Raw genomic sequence first — 21237 nt, 5'->3', positions numbered from 1 at the left:
AAATAGCCGACCCACATGCATACTTGTGAGCTTGTGGATTGGCTACTTTCCGTAAAGTCAGAAAGTGCTTGAAAACATAAAAATAGATTGGAAAAAACCCTCACAATACGATATTATCGTCGCAAATATTGACATCAAGGTATTTGGTCAAAATGTATCATGATATTAGATGTTGTTTATCAGGGGTTTTCAACCTGTGGGTCGCCACATTGTGTCGCTAGACATGGCTTACGTGTTTATCGGAGTTCGCCAACCCAAAAGGTCGAGAACCTCTGGTCTATTTATATCGCCCAGCCCTATAGTTTCAAATGAAGGGTGTTTAAAAGCGTGAGTTTGTAATTTGGCATATCTGGACTTACAGCAGTTCACGTTCACGTTTAAATTGTTACTCTAGGTTTGTGGTAATAATGAATGAGTTCCCCCCCTCCCCTGTTTTACAATAAATACATGTCTGCACCGACTTGTATAAATGTGTTGATGAGTATTCTTGCAGTTTGAAAGCAGTACAAAGTAGGGATGGGACGATAAGCGATATTATGGTTTTTAGTTATAAAAAAAAAAAACTCAACATAATCGTATCGTGGAGATTTAATTTATCGTGATATCGTCCTCCATCATGCACTGGGATCAATTCATTTGCTGAGCTGAATATCCGGTACCACTTAAACCCTCTATAATTGGTAGAAGCTACTTACAATATATGTACTTGATAGTCTTTTTTTTCACTCTCTATCAAATGTAGATTCGCTATTTTTTGGCAAATGTTCCGCCCCAAGATAATGAATTTTTGATTATTGCGATAATATCGTAAATCATGATTTCTTTTGTCTCAATAATCGTGATTTGAAATGTTCATATGGTCCGATCCCTAGCACAAAGGAAGATGCATCAGAACTATCAGAAATGACGACGGGGTCAGAAAGTATTTCCTAAACAAAGTTACATGGATGTTCTCAGTTTCCACCACTGATTTCAGACAACAGCAGAAAACAGCAGATCTACAAGCTCACAACACTTCGCAGTTATTGGTTATTTTTATAGGATGAAGGAGTACTTGAAGTGGTCAAACTACTAACTATGATATATGCAATATAATGTGTGTTTAATGGGCCTAAAATATCTTCCATACACATGAATGGTCTCAGAGATTTTATAAAAGCAAAAGCTTAGATCCTCAATCTGCAATGTCTTTAACTATTGTAGAACAGCAGAGACATAAGGTTTAGAACGATAAAACAATAGCTGAACACCATGATGTGTTACTGTGTTAATAGTTTAGGAAATCACACAAATCACAAGAACATGGGATTTTATTTCATTTTGCTTTGTTCCATGCAGTTTGAGATCCCTTTTTTGGGGTCACGGACCCAAAAACCAACATTGCTGACAATTCTATCCAATACATTTGACATGAAATAATCCAACAGGTTTTGTGAAACCAGAACGCTAGATATCAGAGTAAACCGACTAAACACAACAACAATCATCTCTAACATCACAACTTAGTTCACTAATATAGATGTTGATCAGATGAGCATTGGTGGACAAAGTAGCCTACTCGACCCGTTATTGAGTCTAAAGTGTAGAAACTTCTGGTCGAATAAATTACTCAACTACAGTCAGAGTCACTCAGTGAAATGTCTATTTGCGTTAAAGTGCTTAGTACTTGAGATTAAATAAAAAAAAAAATACTTAGCCTATATGCAAAAGTACAGATTACAATGTGCATTTTCTTTGTAATGTCAATCTATGGCTGTATTGAAATTGAATCTAGAAATTTTCCCAAAACATTAAAGACATTTTGAGAAACTTTCCAAGATAGTGGCTATCACAGATTGGCTATTTTCAGCCAAAGCGTTCCCAACAATATCAGAAAACAGAAAATACACTGGTACAGAGCCCTGAGGGACTAAACTGAACGTGATATAAATTAACTCGCTGGGGACCCCCTGGAAGGAACCCCCTGAAGGACCACTGGAGGTCTGCGGACCCCACTTCGAGTATCACTCCTAAATGGAGATCTTGCTCAGCTATCATTAGGCTATAAAGTGTTTTATTCTACTTACTTTATTATTTTGAATTCATTTTCAAAAGTGCTATAATAAATTAAGTGTCAGACAGTATTGAAAAATCCCAAATAAACTAAAAAAAAAAAATATATATATATATATATATATATATATATATATATATATATAGCTAGACAATTATATTCTCTGAATATATTTAATTTGAATCCAATTATTTTGCAACAAACTGACTGAATCTGCTTTGAGTAGCCTGAACTGAAGCCATAAGTGTGTAATAATAAAATAACACGTTTATTGCCTACACTTAACCTTAACAGGTCCTAAAAATCCAAATGACTAATACATCTAATTCATATAAATCCAATCCCATAAAGCTGTATGATAAAAAGCCATGCCATCTAGTCACGTGATCCAGAAATAACCCATGTGACTTCACCAGGTTAAAGTTGACTGCAGTCCCTTTTTTTTAGAGGGAGACCCGTTCACTTTGCAGGTTGCACATCCGCTCAAAACCGGATACGGAAACGACCCACATAACCAAGTATACGCGTTGAAATCTACCGGATACAGTAGGCGGGCTCTACACCGGATCCGAGCTTTTAACAACAAATAGAAACAAGTGCTTTTTTTCATAGTGAGTCCGCCCACCCTCAGGCCGAAAATAGCCGATCTACAAGCTCACAACGCGTTGCGTCCGCAACGCGTTGTGAGCTTGTAGATCTGCTATTTTCGTACCATCCCCAAGTACGCCGGTTCTTGGAAGTAGAGATGGGATTTATGTCTCTTTGAAGTGAGACGGATCTCTAGGATCCGTTCCTTTCAAAGAGCCGTTCAAATGACTGGCTCATTTTTTGAAAATAGCCGATCTACAAACTCACAATGGGTCGCAACGCAACGCATTGTGAGCTTGTAGATCGGCTATTTTCAAATAATGATTTTTCTAAATTGTATTCATTGGAAAACCTGTGAATGGGACATTCTTAGGGTGACCATATTTTCAGCCACTCAAACCGGGACGCGAACCACTGTTGTCTAAAACCGGGACCCTAAAAGCAATGTCCACGTTACCGCGCACGTGCATGCCCATTCTCTAACGTTCGTGCACGCGCACACACGCACCGCAGGGTTGCAAACAGGCAGTGAGTGATTGACAAAAAGCCTCAGCGTTGAATTCAGACATGCAATGAATTTATTAATGTTTTCTGATTGGTTAGGTGAGCATGTTTACATGAAAAGAACATGATAAATGTCTCTGCAACCACTGAAAACTGCTACTATTATTTTAATTCTGGCGAAAACCGGGACAATTTTGCAGTGAATGTTGAAAACTGGGACATATTAGTGTTTTAGAGATATTTGTCGGGACACTGGGACACGCAGCTTGAAAACGGGACTGTCCCGGGTAAACTGGGACGTCTGGTCACCCTAGACATTCTGCAATGCATAATGAGTTACGTCCTAGTAGAAAAAGGTAGAAAAGGTACCTTAGTAGAAAAGGTACATTTTACTTGAACTTTTACTCAAGTACATTCTAATTTCAAACTTCTACTTGTTGCAGAGTATTTCTACATTGCAGCATTGATACTTTAACTTCAGTAAAGAATTTGAGTACTTTTACACCAACACCACTGTTAATTTAGAAAGGAATGGCTCCCTCCCTATACTGCGAACCGGATCCCATCGTTCATTTCAAAGAGCCGTTCAAAAGACTCGATTCGTTCACGAACGTCCCATCTCTACTTGGAAGTGATTGTTGTTGACAGTATGGCGGCGGTCATGGCGGCGGGTTCCAGACTCTTCCTGCGGTCGTTGCGGTGCTCTCCCCTGGATCATCAGACACACCGTGCGGGCTCCTTGCTCTGCGGTTCCCCGGCCTCCGTGCGGTGCAGTCCCGCATTGGGCAGCACGCGGCACTACAGCTCCTCCGACGGAGCCAAGGACGACCTCACCGTGAGATATCTGGACGGGCAAGATGCAGGTTCATAATCATAATAATAATAATGATAACAATAATAACAGATTGTTTTTTTTATTCCTACGTTTTGTAGAATTTTATTTTTATTTGATTGTATTATTATATATTTTGAGCTTTTTATTTCATAATATTTGTTGTATTTTTCATATTTTATTATATTTTTTGTATTTTTTGTTGTTAATTTTTCATTTATAACAAGGAATAAAACAGTGGGTGTGTGTGTGTGTGTGTGTGTGTGTGTGTGTGTGTGTGTGTGTGTGTGTGTGTGTGTGTGTGTGTGTGTGTGTGAGAGCTGGCTGGCATGGTGCAATTTGATTAATTATGAATTAATTGAAAATTCATATCAGTGGTTTAGGCTAGTTTAGCCTAGTAATGTCATGGAGCATTAACATGCCAAACATTTGGCAGTTGGCACCTGCCAACTCTCTGCACCACATAATAGGCCTACCCGTTTTAATTTGATGACATTCATAAGCAGAATAGGTCTAGTATAATTGCTGCAAAACCTGTGGCTGGCCAGTCATTATTTATGGGCATAAAATATGGCAGCAATATAACTTCTATGCTGTAGTGCAGTGGTTCTCAAAGTTTGGACCAGGGAAATCCCTGTGGTCGTTCCAGGGGGTCCCCAGTAAAATGAGGAACAACTACTGTTACCCCCTGCATTGATCTGAATTTGCCTTGAGAGAACCACTTGTTGGGGACCCTCTGGAACTGCTTGATTGATTGATTGAAGAATGTATTAGAAGATCGCAATAGAAACAAGTACAGTTTCATGACTACAAATCACTGGTACAAGGTCAACTAAAAGGAGATCCTAGAAAGCCGAGGCTTATTTCCACAGGAACCACACTTTAAGTATCTCATATAACATTGAAAGACAGACGGATAGAACATAGTACTTTATCTAGGATAATATCAATTTCAAAAGCAGAAAAAGCATAACATCAAATACAAAGGCAGAAAAAAAGGGTGGGGGGAGCACATGGGGGCTTAGTCTATTTACAAGTCACGGGTTACAGCAGCGCCTGAAGGTGACTTTTCATACCGATTTTGAAGGAGGCTAGGGATTTGCTCTCCTTTAAGGCTTGTGGAAGGGCGTTCCACATGTTGATGGTGTAGCAGGAGAACGAGTTAGAGCCTTGTTTAGTGTTAAATCTACGTTGATGATGATTAGTGGAGCTGCCTCTGGTATTGTGATCATGAACATCCTTGACCTTTAAGTAGTAGTTTGTCAGGTACATGGGTATCTTTGAGGTGTAGTGTATCTTGTACACCAGGCCCATTGCAAGATGCTGCACTCTGTCAGCTACTTTGAGCCACCCCACGCTTTCGTGGTGATGATGGGAAAACGCAACCGTGGTTTTCCCGGTGAACCTGAGCGCAATGGTGGGGGCCGATGGGCAAGGAGGCTTATTAGAAACAACTAAAATAAGACCTTAAAATCTGGCGAAAACAGTTGCGTACATTAGCGCAAGATGACGATAAAGGAAATCATTAAATGGAAAATATTACATTGACCTTCTGAAAAGCCTACTAGACCTTTAAAACCCGGTGAAAACAGTTGCGTGCATTAGCTCAAGATTAGATGAGGATAAAGGAAAACATTAAATTAACTAATGAAAAGGCTTCTAAGCCTACACTAGCCTACTAGTAAAACTAGTGGAACTGCTAGTAAACAATAACACAGACAATATAAATCCTTAGTCTAGTAGGGAGAAGAAGAGGTTATCATCATGACCCCAAATAACTTTTGGGGACGAGTCTCTTAAGAAATCGTCAAGAGTACCTCGCAATACATAATGCTATATAACCTCTCCATCATCCCCGCGCCCCCACCGTTGCGCTCAGGTTCACCGGGAAAACCGCGGTCGCCTCAGGAACCCCCTCGAGGACCCCACACTGAGGGGGTCCTCTCTATGTTCCCCAGGTTCTATGTTCCCCACCTCACAACATTAGTTTTAGTGAGGTTATGGTTTGGGTTAGGGTTAGGGTAGGTTTAGGTGGTAAGAACGTGGGGAACATAGAACCTGGGGAACATAGAACCTGGAGAACATTAATCTCTCGAGACTGCCTCAGAGTCGCTAAGGAAGAGAGACAGACCGATAGGTGTCGCCCTTTCTTTGACGATGGGTTCCCAGATTGGGAGAACATAGGTACGGTCCCACACTGAGAACCCGTGTGCTGTCTTGTATCAAAGGTGGCGAACAGTCAATCTCTGATCCTGTGTTTTTCCTCTGTCTTGTCCTCCAGGAACAGTGGTCCTTGGTCTGCACCGGCCTAAAGCCAAGAATGCAATCAGTAAAAACCTGGTGAAGATGGTAGGTTGTTCAGAATGACCTTTGAATTGGTCAAAACTAGGGGTCGACCGATATGGGATTTTCATGTTCGATTTCGATATCAATAAGTCGTGATCAAAGAGGCCGATAACCGATATTATGAACCAATATGCATTTTAAGTAAAAAAAGAAAAAATATATATACCCCAATTTGAAATAGTGGTTAATTAATGTATATATTTTTTCCCATCCTAAATGTCTAGAGGCTCACATCTAGTCGCCACATACTAGAATAGCGTTAAAAACGTATTCCGCAGCAGGAAATCGGTGAAAATCAGTAACCAAGATGCAAAAAATAAAAAAATAATAAAAAAATATATCGATTTTCTTTTCAACTTTTTTTCCCCCGATATCGATATTTTGCGATATTAATACATTTTATGAATATCGACTTCGATTATCGCCCGTTTCGATAATCGGTCGATCCCTAGGTCAAACCTGTTGTTAATGGGTTACTGTTTATAAATAAAACAAAGAGCAGACTTATCGATTCAATTAATTAACGCACAGCCTTGCAGCAGAGGTTGACACTAAGCCCAATTAAAATGTTCAATTCAATTCAAAGGAGATTTATCGGCATGAGAAAACATACGTTTACATTGCCAAAGCAAGTTTCACAAATAAAATAAAAACTGTTGAAAATGGAGAACATAGTATATACAGTTGGAGGGGTTACAGCATTGTGTAAACAGAGCTATGTTGCATTGTGACATTTTATATATATACAGGGTATAAATCTTTTGGAACAAATAGCAGCATTTGCATATCTCAAAATGCATTTAAAGGTAGCAGCTCTGTTTCATACTGTAAGGTCTAGAAAGAGTCACTTGCCCATTGGGCAAGTACAGGTCATGTTGTACTTGCCCAAAGGTAATGCCCTCTTGAAATGTAATTCGGCCATTATAGAATGATATTAGTAAAACTTGTAAGACAAATGAATGTTTAATAAATACAATCGATAATTGCCGAGTGGTGACAGTCACAGAAAAAAAGAGAATGAGTGCAACTTCTAGTTGTAAAAGGGTAGCATTCTTCTTCATCAATAGCCAATGATTTTTAAGACGGATTGCATTTGCCCATCGGGCAACCTGAAAATCAAACTCCACCATAGGTCACAGTTTAGTATGTGAACGGTCACAGCACGTCCGTATCTCTGTCTATAACGCCTGACACTGTGGTTCTATGGGTTTGTCACTCTGACATCACTGTGATGTCAGGGGAACCACTCTTAACTGAATGGGTTTGCCGCTATGACAGCACGCTCTGGCTTCACTGTGATGTCACACTAACAGAATCGCTTTTATGCCCATATGACCCTGATGTCATCAATATCAAGCCCATGTCTAACAGGACTTCATATGGGAATGCCCATATATGGAGGCCACATCGGCCACATACCACACTGTTGGTGTGGTAACGGCTGGTCCTACAGATTTGTCATATTATGCCCTCTGCACCTTTTGTTTAAGAAGTCAAACAAATGTTTTTTTTTATTCATAATGTTGGAATGTTCAATGACAGAAACGGAATTATTTCTGTTATTATTTGAGCGACAATCTTATCACGTAAAATGTCATCATTTTGTGACAACTCTATATCCATACCTATTTCTACAAATTCCTACATGCATGTATTAGGCCTACATCGATATTTATCAATAGTCCTACAGACTACATGTTTACATTTATCTGAAGTGCATGTTTTTTCTTCTTCTTTTCTCCACAGATGTCGGAGACAGTGGAGAGTCTGAAGAAGAATAACAAAGTGCGCAGTGTGATTCTGTGCAGCTTGGTGCCCGGGGTGTTCTGTGCAGGTAACCTTTACATGTACTGTTTGTTCCCTTAGGTCTGAAGAGGGACAATACTGGGTTAGTTCCTTGAAGTATGCACTTTGGTTCTATTATATTTAAAGCCTTTAATGCCTTGAATGTCTTTGCACAACCTGTAAAAGTCATGTTTTGTTCTTCAACTCTTTGAAAAAAGGTGTCATTTTAGATTTTAGCTACCGTAATTGCTGGACTATAAGTCGCACCTTAATATAAGCCGCACCAGCTAAATTTAGAACAAAAAAACAAATGTTTACATATATAAGCCACACCTGACTATAAGCCACAGGTGTCCTTCCTGCTTACCGCTAGAGCACCCCTGGTGGCCGTTAGCCTGAAAAATGTATATTCCTGTTAAAGACCATTCTAACTGGCCGTTAGCTGTAAAAATCTCTATATAAGCCGCACCGTTGTATAAGCCGCAGGGTTCAAAACATAGGAAAAAAGCTGCTTATAGTCGGGCAATTACGGTATATATCGTCTCTGTCGGATGAAATTGTCTTTATGTTCAAAACGGTTACGGTTTCAGGATTCTTATTCAAAAATAGCTGTAGTACTTCTTTTGACACTTTTGTGGAGATATGCAGAGATAGGCGGTTTCTGCACGACAGCGACTATATTCAAAACCTTATGTCAGGGGTCTTCAACGTTTTCAGGCCAAGGACCCCTTATTTGAGAGAGAGATGAAGCAGGGACCTCCACAACCTCTTCATAGATTCCATATAGTTCAGTGTATTTTGGATTCAAGTAAATTCATGTTTTCAGATATTTAACCATTTGAGCCGTCATTACATAATAAACTTGACCTTTCACTCTGTACTTAGTATGCCGAAAATAGCCGATCTACAAGCTCAAAACGCCTCGTAGCACGAGGCGTTGTGAGCTTGTAGATCTGCTATTTTTGGCTACAGTTCTCAGAATATGGACACTAGGGTTCAAGTTGTTCATATAAAAAGGACTGGAAGATTTGGAGGACCCCCTGTAGTAACTCTGAGGACCCCCTAGGGGTCCCGGACCCCCTGTTGAAGAAAGTCTTATGTCTTGAATGTCTTTGTACAAACCTGTGAATGCCAACGTTTAGAGCGGTGCCAACCACTCCTACGTCTGGCTTTGTGTGTACTATATGTCCGTCCGCATGTCCTGCGGAGCTCGGCCAGTGCCAAGCTTTGCGGGATATGCGGACGACATACAGATGTTTTCCTCAAAAAAACAAACAAAAAAAACAAACATAAAGGGCACTGCTCACTTCACATCGGGTGTGATTTTTCTTTAATGGTTGTTTGCAGGGGCAGACCTGAAGGAGCGTGCCAAAATGCACCAGAGTGAGGTGGGACCCTTCGTCTCCAAAGCGAGAGGGCTCATTACAGACCTGGGTAGGACACATTTACTGTTATAACACCTTATTACAGAGCTGGGTAGGACACATTTACTGTTATAACACCTTATTACAGACCTGGGTAGGACACATTTACTGTTATAACACCTTATTACAGACCTGGGTAGGACACATTCACTGTTATAACACCTTATTACAGACCTGGGTAGGACACATTTACTGTTATAACACCTTATTACAGACCTGGGTAGGACACATTCACTGTTATAACACCTTATTACAGACCTGGGTAGGACACATTTACTGTTATAACACCTTATTACAGAGCTGGGTAGGACACACTTACTGTCATAACACCTTGTTACAGACCCAGGTAGGACACATTTACTGGTATAACCACTTATTTATTACTTTACGTTACATTTTAATCTTCCCTGTTTTGGGAGGAACGTGAGCCAAACATCTACAAGCTCACAAACAACTCACCATCTACAATCGTCTATCTTTGTGGAAGAGATTTGGTGTAGAGTGAATTCTTCATAAAAGCTCAGCGTAGAAACATTTTAAAACAAAAGTAAAACGACAACAACCACTTAAACAATCCAATATTAAATCATTCATGGCAAATGTTTGTAGAAACAATGACTTGTCAGCTCCATGTTCACCGTGGTGACGTCATCTGTCTGTCTGTAGGTAACCTGCCCATGCCGGTCATCGCAGCCATAGACGGAGCAGCGCTGGGTGGAGGGTTGGAGATGGCCCTGGCCTGTGACATCAGGATCGCATGTAAGATATTATGGACACACTTATTACAGCATATCTCCTAAAAAAATATGCTTTAAGTCCTACAAATATGTTTTCATACCATGTATGTAAGATATGGATGGACACATTTATTACAACATATCTCCTAAAAAATATGCTTTAACTCCTACCAATATGTTTTCATACCATGTATGTAAGATATGGACACATTTATTACAACATATCTCCTAAAAGATATGTTTTCATATCATGTAAGATATTTCTTATTACACGGCTTGGTTGAATGCTTGATTCTGATTGGTCTCTCTCTCTGTCGTCCTCAGACAATCACTGAATTCAGGTGTCATTTCTGAATAATTTCTGATTCTCAATTAATAACTGACCACTTTTCTAAGTGCTCAAAGCGCTTAACAATGGTTCATACATTTACACTTCCCACGTTCACACACCAATGGTGGCAAGCTAGCACCGACGTCTCATTGGAGGCAATGTGGGGTTCAGTGTCTTGCCCGAGGACACTTCCACACGTGGACAGGAGGAGCCGGGATTCAAACCACCGACATCTTTGGACGACCTGCTCTCCCTCCTGAGCCTTCCCTTCAAGATGTTGAAACACCTTTGGCTTTGCCTCTGTGGTTAACCCATTTAGGCCTAGAATTATTGAATGCTTTAACCAGTGAAAAACAGAAGATATACAAGCTCACAGCGCGGCACCGAGTGCCGCGCTGAGAGCTTGTAGATCTGCTATTTTTGAAAAAGTCGTGAAAATGTGTGCAAATCTTTGAATATATCTATTTTCAAAGCGAACGTTTGTAATTCAAATTTTGCTTCTGGGGGGGTCCCTGGAACTAAATATTTTGAGATTTTTGGCCAAATAAATATCATTTTGGGGGTCCTTCACATGAAAAGATTTGAGAACCACTGATATATAATAGTAGTCTCTCAAGAACCGACTAACTGAGCTCCAGTTAAGTGAAAAGGACCTTTTCTTTGATGATGGCCAGCCAGATTGCTGACATAGAAACATAGGGTTTTTTCAAAAAATCTTAGAAGGATTCAAAAGACACTTATAGAATCGGGTCAAAATTCTAATTTTCACGATTTTTCAAAAATAGCAGATCTACAAGCTCGCAGCGCGGCACTCGCTGTGAGCTTGTATATCTGCTATTTTTCAATAGTTAAAGCATAAAATAATAATACACTATAATATGTACCCGTTCTAAATGGGTTTAAATCATCCTCGGGTTTTATTTCTAAACAACTACCAGCATGCTGGCAGTTATCCCTTGCATGTCTCCTAAAGAAATACATGCTTTCATGCCATGTAAGATGGACACATTTATTCCAACATATCTCCTAAAAATATACCAAACGGAAGAGATGTTTTCAACCATAATGTTTCAAAAGAATGACATACTAAGGTTTGCAGTTCCAACACCGTGGCGGCATAGCACAGGGGTAGAGAAACCGCCATTAGAGCACAAAGGGTTCCCAGTTCGATCCCGGGCTCCCCCTGAGTCACTGCTGAAGTGTCCTTGAGCAAGACTCTGAACCACTAGTTGCTCCCGGTGAGCAGGTTGGTGCCTTGCACCGCCATCGGTGTATGAATGTGTGTGTGGATGGGTGAATGTAATGCACAGATAAAGTGCTGTATAAATGCACCATTTACCGTGATGCAAACCTTGCTATTACATTACTGTATGTGTAACTCCTTCCTTCAAAACTGCCATAAAAGAGCACCTTTCTTGTGCACCAAAATTGTCAAAGAACTATTCTAAGGTTTACTGTACCTTTAGACTGTATCTGATTCACACAACTAAATACGGGTCATTTGAATGGGACATGAAATAGTTTTAGATTTGTCTTTTCTAACGTTTGCTAATGTGACTCAGATCGTGTTATTATTAAATGGTTACTGTTCTCTTCTTCATCTCCAGCCAACTCTGCCAAGATGGGCCTGGTTGAAGCCAAGCTCGCCATCATTCCAGGAGCAGGTAAGGTTTCCTTCAACAGAGGAATCCACAGAGCGCTATTATGATATAGGTGATCATAACTGAGATGTACAGGGTTCCCACGGTCATGAAAGTCCTGGAAATATTTTGAAATTAGAAAAATATCTTTCCAGTACTAGAAAAGTTTTGGAATTTATCAAGGGTCCTGGAAGGTCCTGGAAAAAATAGCTATGCATTGTCTTTGGTTATTGATTTTGTTAATACCTCTGAAATGACAAATTAAACATGAGCCAAATTGTCAAATATTAGAGGCAGAAATTGTGAAAATAGCCGATCCACATGCTGTTGTGAGCATGTAGATCTGCTATTTTCACAATAGAACCGTGTTATACAAAATTCCTCAACTCTTAGTGCTCGTCAGGGTGCCGGGGTCCCCAGTTAAAACATGATTATTTCGGGGGTCACGGGCGTCCTGAAAAGGTTGAGAACCACTGGCATACACTACCTGTCTTTGGGCATTGCGCATAGGAGTAAGCGACTTGTTATTGAGCTGAATTATTGTTCTGGAAAAGTTTTGGAAATGAATTGGTAAAAATGTGTGGGAACCGTGGATGTACAACACCTCAGTTATGACTGCCTACAAGGCAGTGATCGCTCTGTCGATTTTTCTATACACACATGCAGTAAAAGCCTCTGTGCACTGTGGACCCTTGCGAGTCTATTTTGTTACGTTTGTATTTTCTGAGTTGAATTAACGCAGAAGATGTCACAGTGTAGATCACAATTAAACACATTTGTCTCATATGCTTGGTCGTCAGGACTTTCTTGTGTCAGGGGCACAAGGGAACTGGAAACACCTTTAGCTTCACTTTACAGGGTAGTCGGAGTCAGAGTCCTGCACGGGTCCAATTTTGACAACCCGCGCCCGCCCCGCTTGTCATTAATCAGATCCGTGGACCGCCCGTCTACCCGTGATTATATAATTAAAAATTAAAACCAGATCCGCCCCGCCCGTCAAACAATAGTCTACAGCCATGCGTACGTTCTTCCAATGGCATCACACTCTATTTTCACTCCATAGTTGATTGTCCCTACACGCCGTCGCTGTCGGAAAATGCTGTTATTAACCCTATTATTAACTAATTTAAAGCTATACTGTGTAAGTTGCTCAACTAGTGGTCTGTAGTAGTATAGCAAACCGCGGTCGCGCATCCATAGAGGTCTCTCGTGTTCCTCTACGAGCAGCGGTTGGGGAGTTACATGCTAGACTCCTAGACCAGTGTAAACAAAGCTGTTGAAGCAAGCTATTTCCTGAAGATACTGCAGATACGCCTGTGATTGGCCGGTAGTGTACCATGTGTTTATGATCCGCGATATGATTGGTCAACGTATACACAACGTATACAGATGATACAGATGACGTCATTTTGCCGCGAAATTCTCCCCCCTCAAGGCTCATAGAAAACATATAAAGAGAAGGCTTTAGAAGCTGAAATTAACGGAGTGGGGGTTCTAAAACTTTAGCGATTTAACAGTTAGGACAATTTTAAGATTTGTTTTATAAAAAAAGTTACATGGTATAACTTTAATGCCCAGACATGAAAGGGTTAATTGTCCAGCGTGCCGGCCGCCTGCTCCGTCTGCGGCCAGTCTCTTATTTTGAAGGCCGGAAGTAGGTCGAGCTAACTAAACTAATTCCTACTTGACGGAGATTCACCCGGAAGTACTTCTGGTCCAAATGTAAACAGGGGTGGAAGATGGATCCCTTTATACTTTTGCTATTTTAGCGAGAATCCAATGCCATCCTTGGCATCAAAAGTGTTTTTTTGGAGAAAATGGACGATAAAGATGAGAAAGACCGTTGGTTTCAATGTTATGGGATCACTATTGTGTGCACGTGGATGCGCGATGATGATGAATCGGCGACTCCACCCGTGCCAGGGCTTTTCAACGGACGTTACGTAGCCCTTGCCAGCTTTACTGTATATACAGCAAATAGCCCGCGACACGCGACTCTAGATACCTTTTTAATATTTCCCGAGTATTCGCGGGATTGGCATTAGATGAGAAACCTTTTTCTCCTGTTTTATACTAACCCTAGTGTCCTTATTCTGAGAACTGTAGCCAAAAATAGGGTTAGGGTTACACGGTACGGTATGTGTCCATAACGCACTGAACTGCTTGTTTCCGAATAAATGAAGTCCACTGAGTGCAGTGTTAATTTTGTCGACTAAGACTAAGACTAAAAGACTACAAGATTTTGTCGATAAGACTAGACTAAAACAATTTCAAAAGACTAAGACTAAGACTATTATTTGTGTTATTCAAAAGACTAAGACTAAATCTAAGTCTAAGACTAGTGGCTAAAATAATTAACACGGGTATGTAACTGCAATGAAATTAAAGCCAAATACATCTTTTATGTATGGTTTATTTTGACCAAGTAACAGGCAGTAGAAGACAATGACTTGTTCATAATTATGTGGTTATATTAGGCTAAAAAAACCTATCCTAAAAGACGAAGACTAAAAGTCTAAGACTAATCCCAAAAGACTAACTAATTTAGTTGATTAAGACTAGACTAGACTAAAACAATTTCAGAAGACTAAGACAGGACTAAGACTAAATGGTGTGTTATTCAAAAGACTAAGGCTAAATCAAAATTTGCTGAAAAAATTAACACTGTCTGAGTGACCGTATGGTGTGTGTGTGTGCCTGGTGTCCTGGTTGTGTGCAGGGGGGACCCAGCGGCTGCCCCGGGCCATCGGCGTGTCCCTGGCCAAGGAGCTGATCTTCGCGGCGCGGGTGGTGGACGGGGCGGAGGCCCAGCGCGTTGGCCTGGTCAGCCACGCCGTGGAGCAGAACGACAGCGGAGACGCGGCCTACCTGCGCGCTCTGGAGCTGGCCCGGGAGTTCAACAGCCAGGTGAGCACACAGACAGGACCGCTTAATTATAACAACCCATTCAGAACGGGTACACATTATTGTGTTATCATTATTTTATGCTTTAACTGTTGAAAAATAGCAGATATACAAGCTCACAGCGCGGCACCGAGTGCCGCGCTGCGAGCTTGTAGATCTGCTATTTTTGAAAAAACGTGAATTTTGACCCGATTCTATAAGTGTCTTTTGAATCCTTCTAAGATTTTTTTGAAAAAACCTATGTTTCTAAAGTCAGCAATCTGGCTATAGCCATCGTCAAAGAAAAGGTCCTTTTCACAATAGCAGATCTACAAGCTCGCAGCGCGGCACTCGGTGCCGCGCTGTGAGCTTGTATATCTGCTATTTTTCACTGGTTAAAGCATTCAATAATTCTAGGCCTAAATGGGTTAAACCAGCCGTGTCTTGCATAATGATATATACAGTAATGTCCCACTTGAAGTGAATAAAGGTGGTTTCGTTGTTTTGCAGGGTCCTATCGCTATCAGGATGGCAAAACTGTCAATAAACCAAGGAATGGAGGTGAGAACATGGACACCACTGTGCCTCGCATCCCTAAGACAACAAGCTGATGACCGTTCCTATGGAGACACAAAGAGTCTCCTTTGTGTCTCCATAGGAAAGCTATTATCAAATGATTGGCTTAGGAATGCGACAAAAACAAATGTGAATTCAAGTCTCCATGGGGTCTAGAGAAAAATATATTTTGGACAAGCTATCCCTTTAAAGTGATGTTATATTATATTGTCCTTTAGTTTGACTTGGCTACAGTGATATTGTATTATATTGTCCTCTAGCAGGCATTGACACTAAAGGTCCGTACATACTGAGGGCGAATTGGCGAATAGCGAATTAGCGTATAATTCGCCTTTTTTTTTAAACCTTATAAAGTCAATGGAAGCATCCACACCAAAGGCGAATTTCAAAAAAGCGAAAAGGCGTCTGTTTTTTATTCGCCCTTGTGTCGAATTTAGCGAACGTTCAAAGGCGAATTCCTCTCTCTCTCTGTATCAAAGTAAGCTCACTCTACCCTATTTCAAGAGAGAGAGAGAGAGAATGGTGGAGGGACCTTCACGTTGCATTGAGGCCGAGGGGAACGGTGTTTTTCTCCTTTTCCGTGTCTCTCTGTGTGGCAGCGTGGCTGGTTGGAAAAAGTACTCGAATGTATTACTGGTAAAAGCATGGTATGTTTTAGGCTAATTTATAGCTACAAAAATAAGACTAGTGTTTTAAAATAAATCGCTGGGTATTAAATACAAAAGGATCCAAAGTGTAGTGGAGTAGAAGGAAAGTACTGGAAATTGGACTCATCTACAACAGGCTACTCAAGTAAATGTACTTTAAGTTTTAGTTACTTTCCACCAGCTGCTGCGGGGACCAGCCAGTATGCAGGGACACGGGCGGAGGAGGAACGGTGAACGCTCTGCTCCCCTTCCCCTCTCTCTCTCTGGCCAAATGCACTGCATGCAGACTCAGAGAGAGAGGCGATATAATACGAAGAGCGCACTGTCTCGCAAATAGGGAGCGCGTGTACTATTTGTTTCCCTGGACCCTGTCTCCGTTCTACTCTCTCCTCTCTTCTCCTTTCTCCTGCGCCAGAGGCAGATAATCACCCCCTCGTTTTAGGCAAATTAAGCGAATATTATACGCATATTCACGTCGCTTTTTGGTGTGTATGGAAAAAGGCGAATCGAGAATTCTTCGCCTTTTTGGTTCGCTTATTCACGTCGCTTTCGCTAATTCGCCGGTCTGGACAGAGCTTTAGGCTTGCCCACCTGCCCCCGGCAGGTAAATAAAACGTTCGGGCAGGTGAAGTTGGCTTTCAGGTTGCCCGACCGGGCAAGTGCTCATTTGAGAGGGGACGCAACCTTCTATAAAACGCAACACAAGGTCTCTGTCTAAACACCTGAACGTGGCCAGAGCACTCTGTCTTCTGGTCTGTAGAATGTAAAATAAAAGCACAGTTTAGCTATAATGTAATAGTCACTGTTGCAACACTTAGAAATATTAAAATAGGCGTGAACCCGTAGTCATATTCAATCACAGCTATTTAGGTATTTGGATAGAAATGTAGGTATGACATTTATCGCACAGCCCCAGGCGGTAAAAAAAAGTGTTAAATTGAGCGGTAATTAAAATCGTACCTATTATTTTATAATGGATGATTTACTTTTCGGGCAATGACCGCGCATGACCTTTGGGCAAGTAGAACCTATACCTATACTTGCCCAATGGGCAAGTGCCTCTGAGACCGTAGTGTCAACCCCTGCTCTAGGTTGACTTGGCTACAGTGATATTGTATTATATTGTCCTCTAGGTCAGGGGTTCCAAAACTGTTTTGTCTCAGGGCACCCCATAAATATTGTTTTAGTCCGAGGCACCCCTACATTATAATTTTCACTCCCAGCACCTTATATTTATAGCATATCGTCATTGTCGGGTGGAAATCTTGTATGTCCAAAACTGTTCGTTTTGTATTTATTATATATAAAATGTACTAAACTAGTGAAAACAGCCGATCTACAAGCACACAACGCCTCGCCGATCTACAATGCGAGGCGTTGTGTGCTTGTAGATCGGCTGTTTTCACTAGTTTAGTATATTTTATAGATCTACAAGCTCAATACGCATCGCACTGCAACGCGGTTTGAGCTTGTATATGGTCTATTTCTGCTATTTTTGACTATATATGCATTGTGGCCCTCTGGAGTGAGTGTGGAAATAGGCCCTCTCCATAATCAAAGTCGTCTACTCAGGCTTTTGCGAACACCCCCGTTTTTAAGTTGCTTTATTCAGTGTTTAGATATCTGATATTCATGTTATCAGAACCCCTCTCATCTCCAAGTTTCAAATGTGTACGTCTTTTGGTAAAGCAAAAGCACACATTTGAAACTTGGAGATACGAGGTTTCTGCCCGACAGTGACTATATTTTAGTGATTATGTTGCGAGGAAAGCATTGAGATAATAGACAAAACCTACTGAAAATAACTCTGTATTTCAAGTTTAAAATGATACCAAATATTTGTTCAAGTTGTTCAAATAAATTCCAAATATTACCAAATGATCTCGCGGCATCCCTGGACTGCCGTCGCGGCACCCCAGGCTGCCCCGTCACCCACTTTGAAAACCCCTGCTCTAGTTTGACTTGGCTACAGTGATATTGTATTATATTGTATTATATTGTCCTCTAGGTTGACTTGGCTACAGTGATATTGTATTATATTGTATTATATTGTCCTCTAGGTTGACTTGGCTACAGTGATATTGTATTATATTGTATTATATTGTATTATATTGTCCTCTAGGTTGACTTGGCCACAGTGATATTGTATTATATTGTCCTCTAGGTTGACTTGGCCACAGTGATATTGTATTATATTGTATTATATTGTCCTCTAGGTTGACTTGGCCACAGTGATATTGTATTATATTGTATTATATTGTCCTCTAGGTTGACTTGGCCACAGGACTGGCAATTGAAGAGGCGTGCTACGCTCAGGTGAGTGACACTGTTAATCTAAAATGAAGATAAAGTGTTAATGGGTTACCTCTGTGGCTGTCAACCTTCTCAGGCCATGACCCCCCCCCCCCCCCCGCCCCCTACCCTGACAAGCACATGGAATGTAGGAGTTGAGGCATTACATTTAGTTTGACTCGGTTCCACAGATAAATATCGTGAAAATAGCAGATCCCCGACCCACAGGTTGAGAACCAAAGGGTAGAGATGTGCCGATTGATCGGTGAGTGATCGCGATCGGCCGATAATGCCTCTTAGCGGCTTTGCCGATCTACAAGCTAGATCAGCTATTTTCAGGACCTCAGTCTGCAATCTCCTAATGTTTATACTTATTATACAATGTCAATGTTTTGTAAGAAGAATCATTAAATATATAACACAATAAATAGAAGAATTTATGGATTTGACGGTGTGATCGGGAATATCGGTATCGGCAGATACTGATTCCAGTTGATCGCGGTGATCGTTATCTGCCCCAAAAATTGAAAACGGAGCATCTCTACCACTGGGTTAACTGATATATCAGAGCACACTCTTGACTAGGGCATTCATAAATATTCGAATATTCTAATATCAAAGTCACTATTCGACGTTGTTCACCAAAGTTGAATATTCGCCTTTTTTTTTTCTCTTTAAAAAAATATATAGTTTATAAAACTTGTCTAGATAGGAAGTCATAAGAATGAGTTGTCAATGCCCCTGGTGGATGAATTTGTTAATGCTCTATACCAGGGGTTCTCAAACCTTTTTAGGCTGTGACCCCCAAAATAAACATATTTGAACTGGGGACCCCCACCCTGACAAGCACTTGGAATTGTAGGTATTACATTTAATGTGACTCGGTTCCGCAGATAAGAATTGTGAAAATAGCAGATCTACATGCTCACAACGCCTCGCAACGCGAGGCGTTGTGAGCATGTAGATCGGCTATTTTCAAAATGTTTGCCTCTTGCTTACTTAATATTTGACAGTTTGGCCAGTCCTGTCGAATATTCGACTGTTCTAATACTTTGAGGTCGAATAATTCGAATACTAAAAATCACTATTCGTGAATGCCCTACTCTTGACGCCAACACCCGCGTCTCTTCTTGTCTCCCAAAAAAGGTGATACCAACGAAAGATCGACTGGAGGGCTTGGCTGCCTTCAAGGAGAAGAGGCCCCCGCGCTTCAAGGGAGAGTAAAGTGCTTCCTGACAGACCTCCCAGCACTGCCATCCAATCCTTTTGAGGGGGGGGGGGGTCCGTTCCAGACCCAAGGGCTGGATGGACCCCCGTCTATGAACGCTTTGAAGAACTGTGGTCCTGGAGTTCAGGAAATGACGCACGTGAACCCGGACGTCGGCGGTGCGCCATCGTCGACGCGTCTCCGAAAATCGACGCGGAAAATAACCATAGATTTAAAAACAAAAAGCTAAACCAACCATCCACCGGCTGTTGTCGCCCATATTATTTTTCCACAACTGTTAAAAATACATCCCTATATCTGGGGGTAAAGTTTGCAGGAAATAGCCGCTATAACACGCACGCACGCGTCGCGTACACACGACGCCACGCCGTTTTGGCGACACGCTGTGTGCTTGTAGACAACGGCTATTTTCAGGCAGAGAGATTTGGTGTAAGGGAGGAAAAGAGGGGACCAAGTACTGAGCCGGTCAACGTATATAGAGGTTTATTCAGTGTGAATCAGGGGTCGGATACAACACAGATTATCATATTCTTTTGAGAGCTGTGCCATTATTGTTGCTGTGACGGATTTTGTTTTGAGTCAGCCAGCTTGCCTTTTACTGACAAATAATAGTTGTTACTGTTATTATTAGGCATAGAAATTATAAAATACGAGTTATGAATGACCATGAAGTCCTGTGAAAATATGCAAATGAATAAATACTACTAATAAACACATTGTTTTAGAAAGATTGATTACAAAGGCTGCTGATGAAGATATGTTGTCCCTTTTTTTAGGGGTGTTCAAGCTATTTCATGTAAGCATCCCTAATTGATTAATTAAATAAAATGATTGCGACCGTTGGGTCGCAAGTTACTATGAAAAGCTCCACCGGCTGTCTGTGTCTGTCCGTCCGTCCGTCTGTCCGTCACATCACACTTTTGCCCCTACTCTAATCTCTGCCACCGTTGGCCCTATCGATGCCAAATTTTGCACACACACACCTTGGATGGCAAATCACAACCTCCAGCCCTGATTTCTCACATGGCCTTCTTCTACAGCGTCACCATCAGGCCGATCTTTGCAAAACACATTTTTGGACAGATTCTGCCCTAAAATTACGCTAAGCGGTACACAGTATCTCTAAAGTCAACATGGATCTGTCCCATTTCCCATATTCCCTCCGGATTGGCTATGATTGCCTTCTAAAGTTTGTGTATGCGACGTTTTTCATAAAAAAGGTGAGAATTATGTATGTTAATACAATACAACTAAGTGTTTGCTAAAGCTGTAACTTTCCACTTGTTGCCGGTTTCTTTCAATCTTGACCATCAGGTCAAAACTGGTGTCGTATTCATTGTATTCACTATGATACATTATTGTAATGTTTAA

The 21237-nt window shown here is 41.1% G+C and overlaps 1 protein-coding gene across 1 annotated transcript; it reads left to right on the top strand.

Annotated features, from left to right (window-relative positions):
- The first annotated feature begins 3786 nt into the window (after positions 1-3786).
- auh (AU RNA binding protein/enoyl-CoA hydratase) lies at positions 3787-20736 on the top strand. Its single transcript, XM_080742504.1, has 10 exons — positions 3787-4008; positions 6259-6326; positions 8070-8157; positions 9456-9542; positions 10199-10291; positions 12208-12264; positions 14960-15147; positions 15634-15684; positions 18615-18662; positions 19785-20736. Exons 1-10 carry the CDS (start codon positions 3795-3797, stop codon positions 19860-19862), a joined length of 972 nt encoding a protein of 323 aa, XP_080598630.1. The 5' UTR covers positions 3787-3794; the 3' UTR covers positions 19863-20736.
- The last annotated feature ends 501 nt before the right edge of the window (positions 20737-21237 follow it).

This window comes from Nannobrachium achirus, assembly GCF_963921795.1.
Source record: "Nannobrachium achirus genome assembly, chromosome: 15".
NCBI lineage: Eukaryota > Metazoa > Chordata > Actinopteri > Myctophiformes > Myctophidae > Nannobrachium > Nannobrachium achirus.
The sequence above is the reverse complement of the archived record's forward strand: the minus strand, read 5'-3'. Positions and strand labels throughout refer to the sequence as shown.